This window comes from Carcharhinus amblyrhynchos, chromosome 5 (assembly GCF_965287045.1).
Source record: "Carcharhinus amblyrhynchos chromosome 5, sCarAmb.v2.hapA, whole genome shotgun sequence".
Taxonomy (NCBI): domain Eukaryota; kingdom Metazoa; phylum Chordata; class Chondrichthyes; order Carcharhiniformes; family Carcharhinidae; genus Carcharhinus; species Carcharhinus amblyrhynchos.
This window is the reverse complement of record NC_137328.1, coordinates 101,910,572-101,929,820: the sequence shown is the minus strand read 5'-3', so window position 1 is coordinate 101,929,820 and position 19,249 is coordinate 101,910,572. Positions and strand designations below refer to the sequence as shown.

At 44.3% G+C, this 19,249-nt stretch overlaps 1 protein-coding gene across 1 annotated transcript in view; it reads left to right on the top strand.

Annotated features, from left to right (window-relative positions):
- Positions 1–19,249, top strand: part of dmgdh (dimethylglycine dehydrogenase) — a 110,726-nt gene that overhangs the window by 79,831 nt on the left and 11,646 nt on the right. The window contains exons 10-13 of the mRNA XM_080189342.1: positions 2,136–2,301; positions 4,032–4,162; positions 7,659–7,876; positions 13,098–13,255. Of these exons, the coding sequence (XP_080045468.1) occupies positions 2,136–2,301; positions 4,032–4,162; positions 7,659–7,876; positions 13,098–13,255 (673 nt within the window). The remainder of the gene's footprint in view (positions 1–2,135; positions 2,302–4,031; positions 4,163–7,658; positions 7,877–13,097; positions 13,256–19,249) is intronic.

Here is a 19,249-nt window from a genome sequence, read left to right as displayed (position 1 = left end):
CCTGAGAGAATTTCTGGATTGAATGTTGATTAGAGTTTAACAAGGAGGTCCAGTGAGTATGCCGATACGTCCCAGGTGACATTCTTATAGCTCCCACATGGATTGGTGAGTATCACTTTACACAGCACTTAAAATCCATGTCAGCACCATGTTGCTTCCCAAGCGGTTGGTCGCTGTTAGGGGAGGCTGTTTGGACAAACACTAGCCACCAAAGTACCAGGAAGCCTGTCTAATAATTGGCAGCAGGCATTTTAAATGGCAATCACCTCCATAACAAGCATCCAGGTAAGCATGCCTAATGCATTCTCTAGCTCCTTTTCCAAGGTGGCTAAATGCAGGAGCCAAAAAGATTGGTGGCTCAATACAGGACAAATCGTGTTTCAACTCAAAGCCCCATCTTGGCCACTTTTGAGGATCTTTAGTGCCTGAGCATATTGCTGAAAACCACCGTGTTCTTCATTATTAGGCATTTGGAAACTCAATCTAAGAACTACTGCATTTCTGGTCATTTCTTCCATATACTTGTAATTAAAAACCAACCAACAGGCTCTCCAAAGGCTCAGTTTATTCAATGAGAGGATGAGCTATCCAGATGGTGGAAGTGGTAGATTCAATCCCCATCCTGTGTTGAACTAATTGATCTAATTGGAGGCACTGCAGCTGACCTCAGTTCTAGTGAGTGAGGAAGGGAAAATGTTGGCCAAGTTCCCCAGCCCTGATCTCTATTCAGTGATAGATCCAGCAGGGCATTTAGATGTTGGCTGAGTATGAATAAACTGCCAATACTGTAACAATTGGCTCTCACGTGAATAATGGCCACTTAGATAAGGAATATAGTGCTTATGGAGTGAACACATTGCAATGACTTCAATCCAGGTTGGCCTATTGGAGTATGAACTCCCTGATTAAGGAGCCAATTGATGTGCCGATCAGGGAGTCCTTGACTTGTATTTAACCGGGAGTGTCAATTCCTCTGACATCCTCAGACGTGAACTGCTAGTGCTCTGTGTATTGCTGTTGAGTTTGTAAATAAAGGGGTTTTGGTGAAGGGACTTCTGCCTCTGAAGACTTATTATACACATTCAAGTGGTATGGGCAAGGATGAAAATTGAAACCATTCTCCTTGCTTGCAATTTAGGTTCAGGTAACATGAATGTAACTTCATGTGGGATTTTAGATGCTTATTTGTTCCTTGTTCTTGTATATGCAGTTCAAAATATGAACGTCTACTGAGGTTTAAACACAACATTGTGCACTGATCTTTTTGAGTTATAAATTCACTTTTTCCACACTTGTATGTTCACAGCTATTTTCCAAGGCAGCGAAGACAGAAGGATGGAGACAGACAAAAAGAGAGAGAGAATTGCCAGTAACAGTTTTCATAGTTAGAGAGGGACCCAGGTTTGATCCTGGCCTTAGGTGACTGAGTGAGTGGAGTTTGTATGTTCTCCCTGTGTCTGTGTGGGTTACCCCCAGATGCTCTGCTTTCCTCCCACACTCCAACGATGTGCGGATTAAGTGTGTTAACCATGATAAATTGTCCCTTAGTAGCCCAAGTAAGTTAGGAAGGTTAGCAGAGTAAATGTACGGGATTAAGGGAATGGGGTGGGGTGGGGTGTGGGTGGGCCTGGGTAAGATGTTTTGTCAGAGTGTTGATGTTGATTCAATAGGCTGAATAGCCTCCTTCTGAACTGTAGTGATACTATGAAAATCATCCCTATTTGTTGAATCATACAGCATAGATGGTGGCCATTTGGCCCACTGTGCCTTTGCTGGCTCTTTGTAAGACCAATCCAATTTGTTCCACATAGTCCTTCTTGCTCCTTCTCCAAAGCCTTGCAAATGTTTCCTTTTCAAGCTTTTGTCCAATTCCCCTTTTAATGTTTTTACTGAATCTACTTCCACCACCCTTCCAGGCAGTACATTCCAGGTCATAACAACTTGCTTTGTCAGGAAAATTTTCTACAACATCCTTCTGGTTCACCTTCAATTTGACTGAAGTGGTTCAACTGGCAGCCAAGCGCCTTTCTGCAGGATGGATGCAAAAGAGAGTGTCATGGTTATTAAAAGCAAATTGTGATTTTTTTTTTTTCTTGCACTGCATTGGTTTAACAAGCTTCTTCATTCATGCCCAGGCCTAGCTTTCGTCGTACAAACTGGTTTGAACCAGTTGGCCGAGAGTGTAAACATGTCATGGAAAAAGTGGGAGTATTTGACCTAACACCCTTTGGAAAATTCACTGTGAAGGGGAAGGACTCCTCAAAACTCCTGGACCGCCTGATTGCAAATGTCGTTCCAAAGGTAAATAGATGCCATTATTAGATGTAAGAAAGAAAAACTAATAAACACAGATTCATTTTTTTTTTTACAGCAAATGTCCACTTTTCAAAGCTGTAGCTGAGAGATCCTGAGGTAATAGCCTAATAAACCACCGTTTTACAGTCAATAAAAAATTGGATTTTACAAGTGTTCAAGCTGTCAATTTAATGCACAATTCATTTATAATTGTCCTAATTGAAATAACGATTGAATTTCCATTAAAGGATAAATCAAATTTAGCTTCTTAACTTCTCAACCCTTAATTCCCAAATGCCACCTCCATCTTCCTTTCCAATATTTGGAAATTGTTGTTACTGTGCGACAGCATGGTGGCACAGTGGTGAGCATTGCTGCCTCAAAGCGTCAGGGACCCAAGTTCAATTCTGGCCTTGGGTCACTGTCAGTGTGAAGTTTGCACATTCTCCCTGTGTCTGCGTGGGTCTCTTTCGGGTGCTCTGGTTTCCTCCCACGGTCCAAACGTGCAGGTTAGGTTGATTGACCATGCTAAATTGATCATCGTGTCAGGAGGATTAGCAGGATAAATATGTGGGGTTAAGGGGATAGGGCCTGGATGAGTGTGGTCAGTGCAGACTTGATGGGCCGAAAGGCTTCCTGCACTGTAGTAATTCTATGATTCTATGTACCCCATGGCCAACAAATAATGATGAGCTTGGTCAAAGCTCTAAAGGTTTTCTTTGCGCCTGCAACAATGGTATGTTGTTCTTTCATCTTCCTTAGCCTCTTTACTAGGATGCTACCAGGACTTGATGGATTGAGTTATAAGGAAAGGCTGGGTAGACTGGGACATTTTTCTCTGGCACGTAGGAGGCTAAGGGGTGATTTTATAGAAGTCTATAAAATAATGAATGGCACAGATCAGCTAGATAGTCAATATCTTTTCCCAAAGGCAGGGGAGTCTAAAACTAGAAGGCATAGGTTTTAAGGTGGGAGGGGAGAGATACAAAAGTGTCCAGAGGGGCATTTTTTTTTTTTTTTTTCAGAGGTTGGTGAGTGTCTGGAACAAGCTGCCAGAGGTAGTAGTAGAGGCAGGTACATTCTGTCTTTTAAAAAGAATTTAGATAGTTACGTGGGTACAATGGGTGTGGAGGGATATGGGCCAAATGTGGGCAATTGGGATTAGCTTAGGGGTTTTTCAAAAAAAAGAGTGGCATGAACAAGTTGGGCCGAAGAGCCTGTTTCCATGCTGTAAACCTCTATGACTATCCGATATAGTCAACCATGCTATTTTCCTTTGCAAGCAATGTGACAGTGCCTCACATGTCTGCATTCCTGTTTGTCCCACTGCAGCAAACCTATCTCCTTGAATGTCTTCTCCAGCACGCACATGGCTGCCAAGCTGGGCATCAAAGTTTTATTTTAGGCCCTCTTCTGTGTGCCATCAGTGCAAAGCTGACAATACCTGACTTAGTCTCCAGCAGTGCTTTTCAATTCCACTAATATCACTTTGCTATTTAACCTAAGATCTGGGATCATCTCCTATGTCCACCTCACGTACCATGGTTTTCCAGTTTGGGTTTGATGATTATTACTTCAGATTTGAAGTAAACTAGAAAATATGAAAAGATGCAGACTACTATTTTCAATATAGGTAGAGTGATGAAATTCTAATAAAATGCAGATGATGAAAGTGACTAATGAAATATGTGGTCCTTCCTTTTTTCTCACCTATAATTTACCCTCCTGCCCCACAGGTGGGCTATATTAACATCAGTCATATGATTACTCCAAGAGGCCGGGTTTATGCTGAGGTGACAATTAGCCATTTGGCAGAAGAGGACTTCTTACTAGTGACAGGATCGGGGTCAGAGCTCCATGACCTAAGGTAAGCATGGATTTTTTTTATTCATTTTTTTTATTTTATTCATTTTTTATTTCTTTGATTAATTTAATAAAGTGTGTATGAAAACACTATATCTGTTCATTTTGCAACATACTTTTAATAGATATTGATTAGATTGTACTCTTTTTTTAAAACAAAATAAAGCTTTTAAGACATTTGTATCTTTATTTTTTTCCATCCTTCCACTCCCTCTGAGTCAGAGATATACAGCACAGAAACAGGCCCTTCTGCCCAACTCATCCTTGCTGACCAATTACCTAAACTGAATTAGTCCCATTTTTCCTGCGTTTAGCCCATATCCCTCTAAACCTTTCCTATCCATTTACCTGTCCAAATATCATAGTCATAGAATCATTCGGCACAGAAGAGGCCCTTTGCTCCATCGAGTCCACACCAACACATCAGAAACACCTGAACTCCCACCAAATCCCATCTTGACCCATAGCTCTGAGTATTGTGATGTGCTAAGTGTTTATCCAGGTACTTTTTAAAGGATGTGAGGCAACCCATCTCTACCACTCTCTCAGGCAGCGCATTCCAGACCGTCACCACTCTCTGGATAAAAAAGATTTTCCTCCAATCACTCCTAACCTCCTGCCCCTCACCTTGAACCCATGTCTCCTCGTGACTGACCCTTCAACTAAGGGAACAGCTGCTCCTTATCCACTTTGTTCAGGTCTCTCATAATCTTGCACATCTTGATCAAGTCACCCCTCAGTCTGCTCCAACAAAAACAACCCAAGCCTATGCAACCTCTTCATAACTTAAATGTTCCATCCCAGGCAGCATCTTGGTGAATCTCCCCTGGACCCCCTCCAGTGTAATCATATCCTCCCTATAATGTGGCAACCAGAACTGCATATGATACTGTAGCTGTGGCCTTGCCAAAATTCCATACAATTCTAACATGACTTCCCTGTTTTTGTAATCTGTGCCTTGATTGATAAAGGCAAGTGTCTCATTTGCCTTTTTCATCACCCGACTAACATGTCCTTCCGCCTTCAGAGATCTGTGGACAAACACTCCAACATCCCTTTGTTCAACAGAATTTCCTGGTATCCTGCCATTCATTTGAGTACTTCCTTGTCAAATTACTCCTTCTGAAGTGTATCACCATATATTTTTCAGTGTTAAATTCCATCTGCCACTTATCTTCCCACTTGACCATCCCATCTGTATCTTCCTGTAGCCCAAGACAGTCAACTTCACTATTAACCATCCGGCCAATTCACAAACTTACTAATTCTACCACCGCTCCCCACCCCTCCACAACATGTCATCAATGTAATTTATATAAATGACAAATAATAGGGGGCCAATATAGATCGCTAAAGCACACCATTGGACACTGGCTTCCATGAATTTTAAATGTTATAATTGTACCCACCTCTACCATCTCCTCTGGCAGCTCATTCTATATGTGCATTACCTCTGTGTGCAAAAGTTGCCCCTCAGGCCCCATTTCAATCTTTCCCCTCTCTCCTTAAACCTATGCCCTCTAGTTTTGAACTCCCCTACCCTGGGGAAAGAACTTGGCTTATCTGTGCGCCTCATGATTTTATAAATCTTTATAAAGTCACTCCTCATTCTCTTATGCTTGAGGGGAAAGAAGTCCCAGCCTAGCCAGCCTCTCCTCCTAATTCAAACCTTCCAGTCCTGATTGTACCCTTACCAGTTTAATAATGTCCTTCCTATAGCACGGCAACCAGAATTGTAAGCAGTACTCTGAATGTTGCCTTACCAATGTCTTGTACAGTTGTAACAACATCCCAACTCCTATACTCAATGCTCTGCCTGATGAAGGCAAGTGTGCCAAACACCACCTTGACCACCCTGTGTACCTGTGATGCCACATTCAGGGAACTACGTACTTCATCCCTAGGTCTGTCTGTTTGACAATACTCCCCAGGGCCCTACCATTAGTTGTAAGCCCTGCCCTGGTTTGTCTTACCTCGCATTTATCTGAATTAAACTCTATCTGCCACACCGCTGGCCCAGTTGATCAAGATTCCACTGTAGTCTTAGATAACCTTCTTTACAGTCCACTACACTATCACTTTTGGTGTCATCAGCAAACATACTCTTCAGTATCAACAAGGAAAGTGGACAAATGTAACTGGAGATCCCAGTTGAATTGAGGCCTATGTCTCGTAATTGGGGTGAGGCAGTTGACTTTACACTGTATTACAAGAATACCTGCCCATTCTGATCATTTTATGTTAGGCATCACTAACAAGATTGTCATTTACAGTATTGCCTCTACCAATTTGCACACACTGGCCACTTTATAGGGTATTTTTAAAGACTCCAAGTTACATGTAGGCCAGAACAGCAGATTTCCTTCCCCAAAGTGGGGTAATTTTGATTTGTTGAGAATGTAAGGAAGGCAATATTACATTGGTCATCTGTTATGCATCGCTTCCCATTTTCTATCTCTGAAATCAATGGAAATGAAAATCAGGAAAAGACTACAATGAACGCCTGATCCAATTTCACCTGATTTACTCGTATCACCAAAATTAACCCATAGGACATGAGTAAACTGATTTAGTTTGTGGCATTTGTAAATTATTGGCCAAATATCTTGAACTTCAGTATTGGTTGGCTTTGTGGTAAATTTATTATTGATTGAAATGCAATTCCTGGGCAGGATATTACACTTCCCCAAGGCTTGAAGGCACTGGGGGTTTGTAAAATCTGGCACATGGCCTGCCCATCACCTACTCATCTGCCCAACTTGCCTCAAATTTTACAAGATGCGGGCACTCACCTGATGAAGGGGCAGCACTCCGAAAGCTCGTGCTACCAAATAAACCTGTTGGACTTTAACCTGGTGTTGTGAAACTACTTACTGCCAAATTTTACAGGCCAGTGAAGGTGTCAAGTGCCCCCAGTCACTGTTGAACCAATTGAAGCCTAAGAGTGGCCAATTAATGGTCCATCTTATCCCCTTGGCTATTTCACCTGCAGTAGGGGGGGCAACCCAAGCCAGGCTGGTACCCTGACTGCTTTCACTAGGTAGCTTGCCTTAGGCAAGGGGATGAGGACCTCATTCAGGGGTCATCCACAGGCATGCAATCCCTTTAACCCAACCCCCTCAGACTCTGAAACCAGGCCACCCCATAACCCACCACTTCCAACCCATTTGTGTGGGCTTGCCAGCCTGCTCCCAGTGATACCCTGGACTTCCCTGAAATCTAATCCCCACCATAAAATCTGGAATTGAACACACAGGCCTGGAAATTCCATGCACTGCCTATTTATTCTTTTCCTTTTGCCCCTTATCGTGATCAGGAAGCACAATCACATGTTCACATGAGTGGGAAATGCAATGCTCATTGCATTAGTAAATTCAAAAAGGTTAGTACGCAGTGCCTAAGTCTGAAACAAGCCCTTTGTACATTTGTGTTTATTATTACCTTAAAAACAGAAATATAATCCTGTCTGTTCACCTGACCTATCATTTTCATTTATCTAGATATATAGAGGAAGAGGCAGCCAATGGTGGCTACACTGTCAACATTTGTAATGTTACTGATGAGATCGGAGTGCTGGGCGTAGCAGGTCCATTTTCACGGAAGGTTCTCCAGAAGCTGACAGCAGAAGATTTGAGTGGAAAAACATTTAAATTCCTGCAGTGTAAACCTGTCACTCTGGCTGGCATTCCCCTTACTGCTATGAGGATCTCCTACACAGGTTGGTGTCAGACTCTGATTAACCAATGGTTTGGGTCTTGGGAGTGCTTTAGAGATTTTCACTTTTGTTACACTTGCAGCCAGCAAAAACTCATAATGCCAGCAATTTTACCAACTTCACTTGCCTGAAATGTTTATTTTGGATGTGGGAACTCGCCCTTTATCTTGGATTTCTCTCTGGTAAATTTAATGAAGTTCTGAAGTAGAAGTAAATGGTGGGCAAGTGGAGGTCAAGATAAATGGTCAACTGCTGAAACAGGTATCACGAACAGGTATGGGGATGGCATGGTGGCACAATGGTTAGCATGCTGCCTCACAGCGCCAGGTACCCGGTTCAATTCCCAGTTTGAGTTGCCATCTGTGTGGCGTTTGCATGTTCTTCCTGGGTCTGTGTGGATTTTCTCCAGAGGCTCTGTTTTCCCCCCACAGTCCAAAGATGTGCCGATTAGGTGAACTGGCCATGCTAAATTCTCCCTCAATGCACCCGGAGTGTGGCAATTAAGGGATTTTCACAGTGACTTCATTGCAGTGTGAATGTAAGCTTACTTGTGACTAATAAATTTAACTTTGATTTAAGTATCTAGGAAGCATCTCATTAGGAGCTAGTTACTGCTGCAAAAGGAATGGCAATGGCAAATAATGCATTCTCCAAAAATAACAAATTGCTTGGCATTAAAATAATTAACATTCTTATCAGGACTGTGATTTGGAGTATTGTGTCTTGCGGAGCTGAAACAGGGCCTTGATAAAAGGTGATACCCAAAGATTAGAAAGTTGTGGTTCTGGAGAAATGAGCAGAGAATTTGCCCTTAGGCAGGTCATGTCAACTGTGAAAGATAACAAGAGATAATTATGGAAAACCCTTTATCAAACAACTGTTTTGTGCTCCCTACTGGTGAAACTTTGTATCAGAGGGGCAAACTTGTAAAATTAGCCCTGATAGTGAATCATTCAATGTTTAGCATCGTGATGAAGCAAATATTTGATTAAAAAAGTTTGTTTGTGATGACACAAGAATTGTGCAGTGTCACTATATTGACATGCAGAGACAGAAACTACTTGCTATGTGATTTTATTGTGTAGTCGTGAGCAAACTAAAAGATGTTTCTCCACAGTGTTGATTTTATACATTTTTGCCTTCTCGTCCAAGCTGTTATCAAACAGTATGTCCTTTTCCCTGCCCGAGGCAGGCAAAGTTCAGGCATTATTCCACCAGCCCGTGTTGGCAAATTAACGTCCAACATTAAATCTGATGCCACACTTGCTAAACAATCCTGACTGTGCTAAGAATTACACACAAAACCAAGTTAAGATTATCAATCAGGCTCACTGTGCGGCACAGTTACAAATGCCAGAAGTTATATGCATTCACACACGGGGACCTGTCCTTTGCAGACAAAAAGAGCATGTCCACACATTGCACCTTTTTTAACTAATCAAAAGCTTGTGGGGGCTGGTGGATGGTGGGCAGCCATTCCATGGTTTATTCTCCATGGCAGTGCCTTGACAAATCAGAGTCAACCTGCTTGGTTTGCATTTGAACAAAACCTTGGCAGTTAACTGTTCCCTGATGCATTCTCCATGGCCAAACCTCTACTAGAGTCCACTTATGAACCAACCACCATACTGTTTGGGGTTTCCTTTACTATTGGTATTCTGGTGAACTGCCCTGCTGAGTACAAGACTAAAAACTTGGATGGCATTTCCAACAATATTATTAATTTCTTTTAACATTATTAAAGCCCAGATCGGGATCCTACCTCCCCATCTTCACACACCATTATATTTTTCTAGTCATCACAAGTATCACCCTGTGGGTTTCTCAAGCCCAAAATCCCAGAATGTTCCTTCTTGTTGTCCTCTCCGACTTGTCAATGACTTTTTGATGATAGGGACCCATCATCTGTACTTAATGTTCCAAATGCAGCCTCTCCCAGGATCTGTAAAAGTTTGAATAACTACTTTCAACTTATAATCCAATGTTCCTGCAGCGTACTCTATATTTTAGTGGTCTTAACGTGAGGATATTTTCTGCCAACTTCCCCAAATAGTTAATGACAAATTTGCTCCACTTCTCAGCTGTCTCTGCCTGTCTCCAGACAAATATAATAGCCCAATTATCACATCATGTGCAGCCTGAAAGCACTGCTAATGTGCTACTACTTTGATAAATGATGAATCCTGTCTGAAAAATGTCTTGTAATTAGCTCACGCTAAAAAATATAGCATCAAAGTATTAAGCAGATTTGAGAAACGTGGAGCTGGATTTTCCTGGCCCTCATGGAGAACACAGTAAGAAGTCTGACAATGCCAGGTTTAAGTCCAACAGATTTATTTGATAGTAAACTCACAAGCTTTACTATCAAATAGTTTACTATCAAATAAATCGGTTGGACTTGAACCTGGTTTTGTCAGACTTCTTACTGTGTTTACCCCAGTCCAACGCCGGCATCTCCACATCATGACTACTATCGACACCTCATGGAGAAAGCATTGAAGGTGGCAGAGGCAGTGCGGGGGTGGGTTTAAGTGGTGAAGAGGAAAATGGCGAGTTGGGGGGAGTAACCACGTTGGAATTGCTCCCCCAACATTTCCATCACCAAGAGACAGTCCGAAAGCAGGCAGACAACTGGGTCAGCAACCCACTCCATGAGGACCAATCAAGGCCTTGCCTAGTGACCATTTTGCACACTGTCAGAGCAGCCCTTCCATCATGTATAGGAGTTGTCACCTCAACTGAGGCAGCCTTCTGGCAGCAGGCCAGACTGACCATTGAAGCCGGAGGCACAAAGCTCCAGTGACAGGGCTATGGCAACAAAACGCTACAGCTATGAACAGGCCTACAAAGAGGTTTCCCCTCCAATCCAATGGCCTATCGGCTTTGAGTCTTTCACTTTATCACAGGCGCTGCCATGTTGAGCCTCAGCAAGTTGATGCAGTGCATTTTGTAGATGTTGCACACTGCTGTCACTGTGCACCGGCCATGGAGCAAGTGAATGTTTAAGGTTTGGATGGGGTACCAATCAAGCTGGCTGTTTTGGTCTGGATGGTGCTAAGCATCTTGTAATAAAGATAGTTGGTTCCAGGATTGGGGGTGGGGTGGGGGTGGCTGGCTGCGGTTTGGCATTGTGGGGTAGATCGGGGTGGCAGGAGAGGATATCCCTGAACGCAAAGTCCCAGGGAGTAGGGTGCCCAACTTTGAAGAGGCCTTCAGCATGAGGTGCCCCCTCCCCTTCCCGCCAGAGAAAGAGGGAAAAGTTTAAATGTCATTGTCCCATCCCACCCACACCTAGCTGCCAGTGTAGAAATTGAGGCTGGCTGGGATTAGGCCATATAAGGGCTTTAATGGGTGAATGGCCAGGTTTGCCACCAAGGCCCTGCCCATCCAAGTGTGGAGTTGTGTTTGGGTTTGCGGGGCGGTGGGATCCTATCCATGCAATTTTACAACATGTACACGTGCGTGCACACACAACCCTGAAGTGCACTGTACCCTGAGATGTGGCGGTCTATGTGACTTGAAACAGGTTCCCTTCAGATTCACATGGGTGGCAAGATACAGATCATAGAACCCTACAGCGCAGAAAGAGGCCCTTCGGCCCATCAATTCTGCACCGAACACAATCCCACCCAGGCCCTACCCCTATATCTCTACACATTATACCCCCTAATCCATCTAACCTACGCATCCCTAGACACTAAGGGGCAATTTCTTAGCATAGCCAATCAACCTAACCCGCACATCTTTGGACTGGACAATGATTCCAATGCATATATTTGCAGGAGACTCCAACAGGGAGAAGCTCTGAGACAAAAGTCACATCTGCCCCAAGAGGCTCATAAGATCATATGAGGCTGAGCAACACTCATGCCTTTGGGCCTCAGGTAGCACTTTAGTGCAGAACCAAGAAAGGTTTCAAAATAGCAGCACAGCACTAAGCTAGTGCCTGATAGTGATTTTGCTTCTTTTGAAGGCATGTCCATATAGTAAACCCACTTGTTGGGTATAGCCCAAAGAAAGTCTTTTTTTTTTCTGTTTTGAGTTGAGATTTGAAGGAAGGAGCGTGATCTATCAAACTACTCCCTCAGAGTCACGTTATTATGTGTTTCACATAATGGGTTGATCAGTGACAAGAACATTCATGCCACTCTAGTGCCGGGTAGTGACCATCTCCGACAAGAGAGGATTTAACCCTCTCCCCATTACATTCAATAGCATTTCCAATGCTGGATCTCTCACCAACAACATCCTGGAAACTTAACTGGACCAGCCACAGGAATACTGCAGCTACACAAGTGGATCAGAGGTTGGGAATTCTGGGGAAGTCACTCATCTCTTAACTCCCCAAGCCTGTCCACTATCTACAAGTCATGGTGTGGAGATGCCGGCATTAGACTGGGATAAACACAGTAAGAGGTCTCACAGTAGCCCAGTCCAACGCCGACATCGCCACATCATGACTACTATCGACACCACAAACTGCCGGATCCAGGTGGAGAGGATCTCCAAGAAGATTGCGCATGTTGACACAGACATCAAGTTTTCTTTAACCTGGTGTTGAGACTTCTCACTATCTACAAGGCAGAAGTCTTATGGAATGCTCTGCACTTGCCTGGATGAGTGTAGCCCCAACAGCACCACAGAAACACCATCCAGGACAAAACAGCCCATTTGATTGGCATCCCATCTACTACCTTCAACATTCACTCTCTCCATCACTGATACACAGTGATAGCAGTGTGTACCATATACAAGGGGCATTGCAGCAACTCAGCAAGGCCCCTTTCACAGCATTTTCCAAATCCACAACCCCAAGTTGAGGATTATTTAGATGGAATATCTAAGCAAACTCTTTCCAACACTCTGATGTTTGTACATTCTTGTCAAATCTGTAATAAGTAGTGTTGTAAATCCTGTAGAATAGAAGAGCAGTAATTGATGTGAGTAATGTTCTTGTGAGGTAAATTCTTACCGGAGTAAATAATGTTAGCCATTTCACTGCACATTGTGGTTACTTAAAAACAAGTTGCTCACATTGTGATGTACTGCACTGAATTGAATTCCAAGTGTGAGATAGTTAATATTGATGATATTCACCAGCTGTATGTCCCAGGTGTTCAAAGGTGAAGGAAATGCCTTATAATGTCATGATTGTAACAGTAAGATGAATATTAATTTGTGTGGGGCGATTTAGGCTTGATTGACCGCTCAATTTTCATTCTAGGTGAGCTGGGTTGGGAATTGTACCACAAACGACAAGACACTGCTGCACTCTATACTGCCATCATGGAATCAGGGCAGGAATTTGGAATCGACAACTTTGGAGCGTATGCCATGAACTCGTTACGGCTCGAGAAGGCATTCAGAGGCTGGGGAGCAGAGGTCAGTAGCGTTGGGATATTAAATGTGCTCTTTTCATTGTCCTCCATGGGTAAATATACTGCCTGATTTGGTACTAAGCAGTAACCACAGTGGTAGTCTCTAATCTGTGCAGAGTTAAACTGAAAAACTTGAGCAGAGTGGATTTTAATTGGAAGCAGGTTTCAGGCTGACGAGGTGTGGGGTAAGCGTCAACCCCATTTGACAGCATCAATTTTAGAGCCAGGCTCTTTTAGCTCCTGGGCCTCATTTATTATCCTCCTAGGGAGGGACTGGCTTTGAACAGGTCAACACCACAGAGCCTAGTGGCTATCTGCCTACAGTACAAAGTCAAATGTAGAATATCCAACACATAAACCATCTACTTAACCCAGCCGTGAGTCTTTACATGAGTCTCTTTCCAATTCATCTGCCTTATTTCCGTCTTTCAGCAGATCGTTCTATTCTCTTCTTCATCATGCAACAATCTAGCGCCCATTTTGCTTGAACCACTTCCTGTCGAAGTAGGTTCCAAATTTCTTTCTACTCTCTTTAAGTTCTTCTTGTTTCCCGATTGGAGTTGTCTTGGATTTATGGCCCCTAATTTTGGAATTTCCTACAAGTGGAAATGCTAGATGGGAAATTGGGCTCGTGAGCAATAGAAGCTGCAACAAAGGCCGTCTAACGCTCCATCACGTTTGAGTCCAGAAGCCTGCGAGTGGAGATAGCCATTGCTTCCATGCTGGAATGATTGGGCTCCAAGCTCTGCGTCGAACTGGCACACAACTCCTCCATTCTCCCTGACATTGACCACAAGCTTTCCAGTCCACTCCCCAATGCAGCAAGCTTTTTTATTCATTCGTGGGACTTGGGCATTGCTGGCTGGCCAGCATTTATTGCCCATCCCTAATTGCCCTTGTTCAGAGGGCAGTTGAGAGTCAACCACATTGCTGTAGTTCTAGAGTCACATGTAGGCCAGACCAGGTAAGGGCAGATTTCCTTCTCTAAAGGATGTAGTGAACCAGATGGGTTTTTCTGATAATGGACAATAATTTCATGGTCATCAATAGATTCTTAATTGCAGGTATATTTTTACTGAGTGCAAATTCCACTATCTGCCATGGCAGGATTCGAACCTGGGTCCCCAGAACATTAGCTGAATTTCTGGATTAATAGTCCAGCGATAATACCACTAGGCCATTGCCTCCCCTGTTTGCTGAAAATTCATTGTCCTTCCCTAGGCTGGCCTAGGGCAGCACCGTGACACAGTGATTAGCACTGCTGCCTCACAGCACCGGGGACCCAGGTTCGATTCCCAGCTTGGATCACTGTCTGCGCGGAGTCTGCACATTCCTCCTGTGTCTGCATGAGTTTCCTCCCACAGTCCGAAAGACATGTTGGTTAGGTACATTGGTCATGCTAAATTGCCCCTCAGTGTACCCGAACAGGCGCCGGAATGTGGCAACTAGGGGATTTTCACAGTAGCTTCATTGCAATATGAATGTAAAACTAAGTCCTTAACTGAATCCCCTGCAACAAAACTCATGTGTTACATCGTTCCTCACGAAGTGGGCAACTCTAATATCGTCATCCCCTGCTCTGGCTGTAGTTCACTCTATCTGCTGTCTTAGCATGTGCAGATCCCTACACCAATCTATTCTAAAGATATCGATTTCAGAGCCGGCGGCTGCCCTTGGTATGAAATCAAATGACGGTGCTGTGTCATCGTTCTCCCCCTCCTATCTCTCCACCTGGCCTGCAGGTTTCACCACTTGGGTTTCTCACAAAGCACAAGGGTAAGATGATGGTACAGGGAGGAGATGCCTGCTTGTGACATCTGCAGCTTGTAAATCAGAAGAACGTGTGGGATGTGAGAAGGGGGATTAGGGAGTGCTGTGGAGGATAGCATTACCTTAGATGGTTCCAGCCCCGCCACTAGCCACAGTATTATCTGTGACCTCCCAGAAAAGGCAAGCACTCTTTCCTCCAGGGGAGTAAGGATACACATGCCTGTTCCCCTTCTGGAGAGTTTCTGCTGTCTCCACTTTGACCTGCAAGAGAGAAGCAAGTGTGTCAGTGAGTGCTGTGCAATCTGTGTGACTGCCTGGTTCCATACATGTGCATCCCATGAGATGTGGATGTGAGACTTGCGGTTGTGCTCAATGATTGAGGGTGAATATATTTCTGCTGAACAGGGGTTAACACAGTCTAATAGCATCAGCAAAACTTCCTGGTTAGTGTAAAGCTGCTACTGTAGAATTGATGATGTGGAGATGCGGGCGTTGGACTGGGGTAAACACAGTAAGAAGTCTCACAACACCAGGTTAAAGTCCAACAGGTTTATTTGTAGCAAATGCCACTAGCTTTCAGAACTGGCTGTTCCTGAGAACTCCCACCCACCAGACGAAGGAACAGCCAGTTCCGAAAACTAGTGTCGTTTGCTACAAATAAACTTGTTGGATTTTAACCTGGTGTTGTGAGACTTCTTACTGTAGAATTGAAGCAGTTCTGCCCCCCAGTGGTCTTTTTCAGTAATACTCACACATTGGCAAATGGATGTTTCACATCTTAGAATTTCAGAAGGTGGCCATTGAGTCTGCACTGACCACAATCCCACCCAGACCCTATTCCTGTGACCCCTGCATTTACCACAACTGGTCCACCTTGGTAGGTTGTTGCATAGAGTTAAATTTCACAGGATCCAGAGTGAGGTATCTAAATGGATACAAGATTGGTTTCTTGACAGAATGATGTGGATATGCCGGCGTTGGACTGGGGTAAACACAGTAAAAGCCAGAGGTGGTTGTAGAGAATGATTTTTCAAACTGGAGGCCTGTGACCAGCAGTGTGCCTCAGGAGTCAGTGCTGGGTCCACTATTATTTATCATTTATATTAATGATTTGAATGAGAATATAGGGGATGTGATTAGTAAGTTTGCAGAGCACACCAAGATTGGTGGCATAGTGGACAGTGAAGGAAGTTATGTACAATTGCACGGGATCTTGATCAATTGGGCCAGTGGGCTGATGAGTGGCAGACGGAATTTAATTTAGACAAATGCGAGGTGATGCATTTTGGTAGATTCAATCAGGGCAGGACTTAGTTAGTGGTAGGGCATTGGGGAGAGTTACAGAACAGAGATTGAGGAGTACATGTTCATAGCTCCTTGAAAGTGGAGTCACAGGTGGACAGAATGGTGAAGAAGGCTTGGTTTTGTCAGTCAGAACATTGAATACAAGAGCTGGGATGTCTTGTTGAAGTTGTACAAGACATTGGTAAGGCCACATTTGGAATATTGTGTGCAATTCTGGTCACCCTATTATAGAAAGGATATTATTAAACTAGAAAGAGTGCAGAAAAGATATACTAGGGTGCTACTGGGACTTGATGGATTGAGTTTTAAGGAGAGGCTGAATAGACTGGGACTTTTTTCTCGAGTGTAGGAAGCTGCGGGGGGCGGTGACCTTATGGAGGTCTGTAAAATAATGAGGGACATAGACAAGGTAGGTAGTCATATCTTTTTCCCAAAGGAAGAGGAGTCTAAAACTAGAGGGCATAGATTTGAGGGGAGAGATACAGAAGTGTCCAGAGGGGCAATTTTTTCACAGGGTGGTGAGTATCTGGAACAAGATGCCAGAGGTAGTAGAGGCGGGTACAATTTTATCTTTTAAAAAGCATTTAGATAGTTATGTGGGTACGATTGGTATGGAGGGATATGGGCCAAATGTAGGCAATTGTGATCAGCTTAGCAGCTTTTTAAAAAAAAAGGCAGCATGGACAAATTGCGCCGAATGGCCTGTCTCCATGCTGTAAACTTCTATGACTATGACTCCGTGACCTGACACTAAGGGGCGATTTAGCATGGCCAATCCACCTAACCCGCACACCTTTGGACTATGGGAGGAAGCCACTGGAAGTATTATTAAAGGAGTAGTTGTGTTTTGTAAAACAATTAAAAGTCTGGATAGAGAGAGAGAGACAGACATACCATGAGGTTATCCATGCCTGCCTCTCAATCCCCCCCAGCAACTTACATCCCCATGTGTCTGATGCTATGCACCATCTCATTGGTTAACAAGCGTTGCTGCATCATTGTCACAGTGGCCAAAGGCACTGCCTGTGCTCCCTCATGGACACCAATGGCCTCACACACGGCTGTACCCTCCTTTAACATGTTGCGGCATATTGCATCCTGCTCCCCCCCAGTGCAGTTGCATGGTTGCTAGTGTGTGGTGCGAATCTGTCCGTCCATTTGGCCAGCCCCTCCAGGTACAGACGCCCAAGACCACAGGCCATTGCCAGCAGGTTGTGGCAGACTGGGCTCAGTTCTCCAGCGCTCACATAGAACTTAACAGTGGCTGTGAGGCAGTACCCATTGGAAATCCTGGAAGCATTAACCTGTGTACACCTGCCTGGATGCCTGGCACACTGGCTTCCAGGAATGGTGTGCAGTTCAGGTAGACAGCGGAGAACCACCCCGTGACTTTCATGTGACTGGTGGCCATTGTAGGGTACACTGTTTCATTCAGGGTGAGAAGCTGTGTTAACACCTGCCGAGCTCCTGTGGTTGGGGGGAGAGAGCTTCTGGATCTGGTGTTGGTCATTGTTAGTGTGGCCTAGGATGGAACGTCTGTGATGAACCACAGAACCTATGCAGCAGACAGATATCAGAGTAACCAGTGCGACATTAGTGGGGTTGACACTGGAGCTCATCTGAAACCCCTCAGGGGATCATTCAGTGGTCATGGAGAATGTGCAAAACATGAGCCCCAAGCCAGCGGGTGACCCCCAACCTGTGGACCCTTTACCCAACATGAGACCCCTCAATCCACTGCACCCATTGCAAGCCCTCCACCCCATCCTGCAGCAGCTGACTGCACCACTGGAGTTTGGGGCTCAGCAGTTCTCGCCTTCGAGCTCTCCTTTGCTACTGCTGTGTCTGAGCAACACCTTTAAAGACCTGCACCAATTGGTGGCACTCGAAAGAGGCTGGGAAGGTTTGGTATCGGTCATGAATCAGAGTTTTAACCTCGCACGCTATTTTCCTGGCTTGTCGCCATTTGCGCCAGGCCAGGCAAAGTGGTAAAATCCCACCCAACATCATTACTCTCACCCAAGTAAAGAAGAAACCCCGGAGATCAGCGACACTCAGGTTTAAATGGTTCACTTAAGTTTGTTTCAGTTAAAACTACTATTTATACAACCGTGGATCAAATGGTCATGAATTCTCTATGCTGCCTGAATCTGTTGTTATTTTTTCAAAGCATTAAGTTAAAGATGCTATTTTTCGCACCCTCTTCCAAAAGAGGTGGTTTGTGATGCTGTGTGAGTAGGTGGATACTGGGAATCTCCTCGTACTTCGCCTATTCTTTATGTGGGAATTTTAGGAATTTTTTTATTCATCGTGGGACATAGGCATCGATGGCTGGCCAGTGTTTATTGCCCATCCTTAGTTGTCCAAGGGCAGTTGAGAGTCAACCACATTGTTCTGGAGTCACATGTAGACCAGATCAGGTGAGGAAGGCAGATTTCCTTCCCTAAAGGATAGCAGTGAACCAGATGAGTTTTTCCAATAATCTACAATGGTTTCGTGGTCATCAGTAGATTCTTAATTCCAGATTTTTTTTTAGAATCAAATTTCATCATCTGCCATGGCGGGTATTCAAACCCGGGTCCCCAGATCATTAGCTGAGTTTCTGGATTAGTGGTCTAGCAATAATACCACTAGGCCATCGCCTCCCCCGATCAGTACCCTATTTGACCTGTGGACGTTGCAGCCAGACCAGATCCCATCAGCATCAAGCGCCCCTGTGCCTACACTTTGCAGCAGGTATCACGTAGGGAAGGTCGAAGCTGCTGGTGTGTTCTTATTTTTCCTGCCTCTAGCCTCAAGTGAGATCCAGCCACCTCAGCACAATCCAGGAATTGAACCAGTGACCTTGTCACTCGGTGTAGCTCAGTAACACACCATGTGATTCATTCACTTACTCACATATCCAGGAACTGCTAACTTTTGA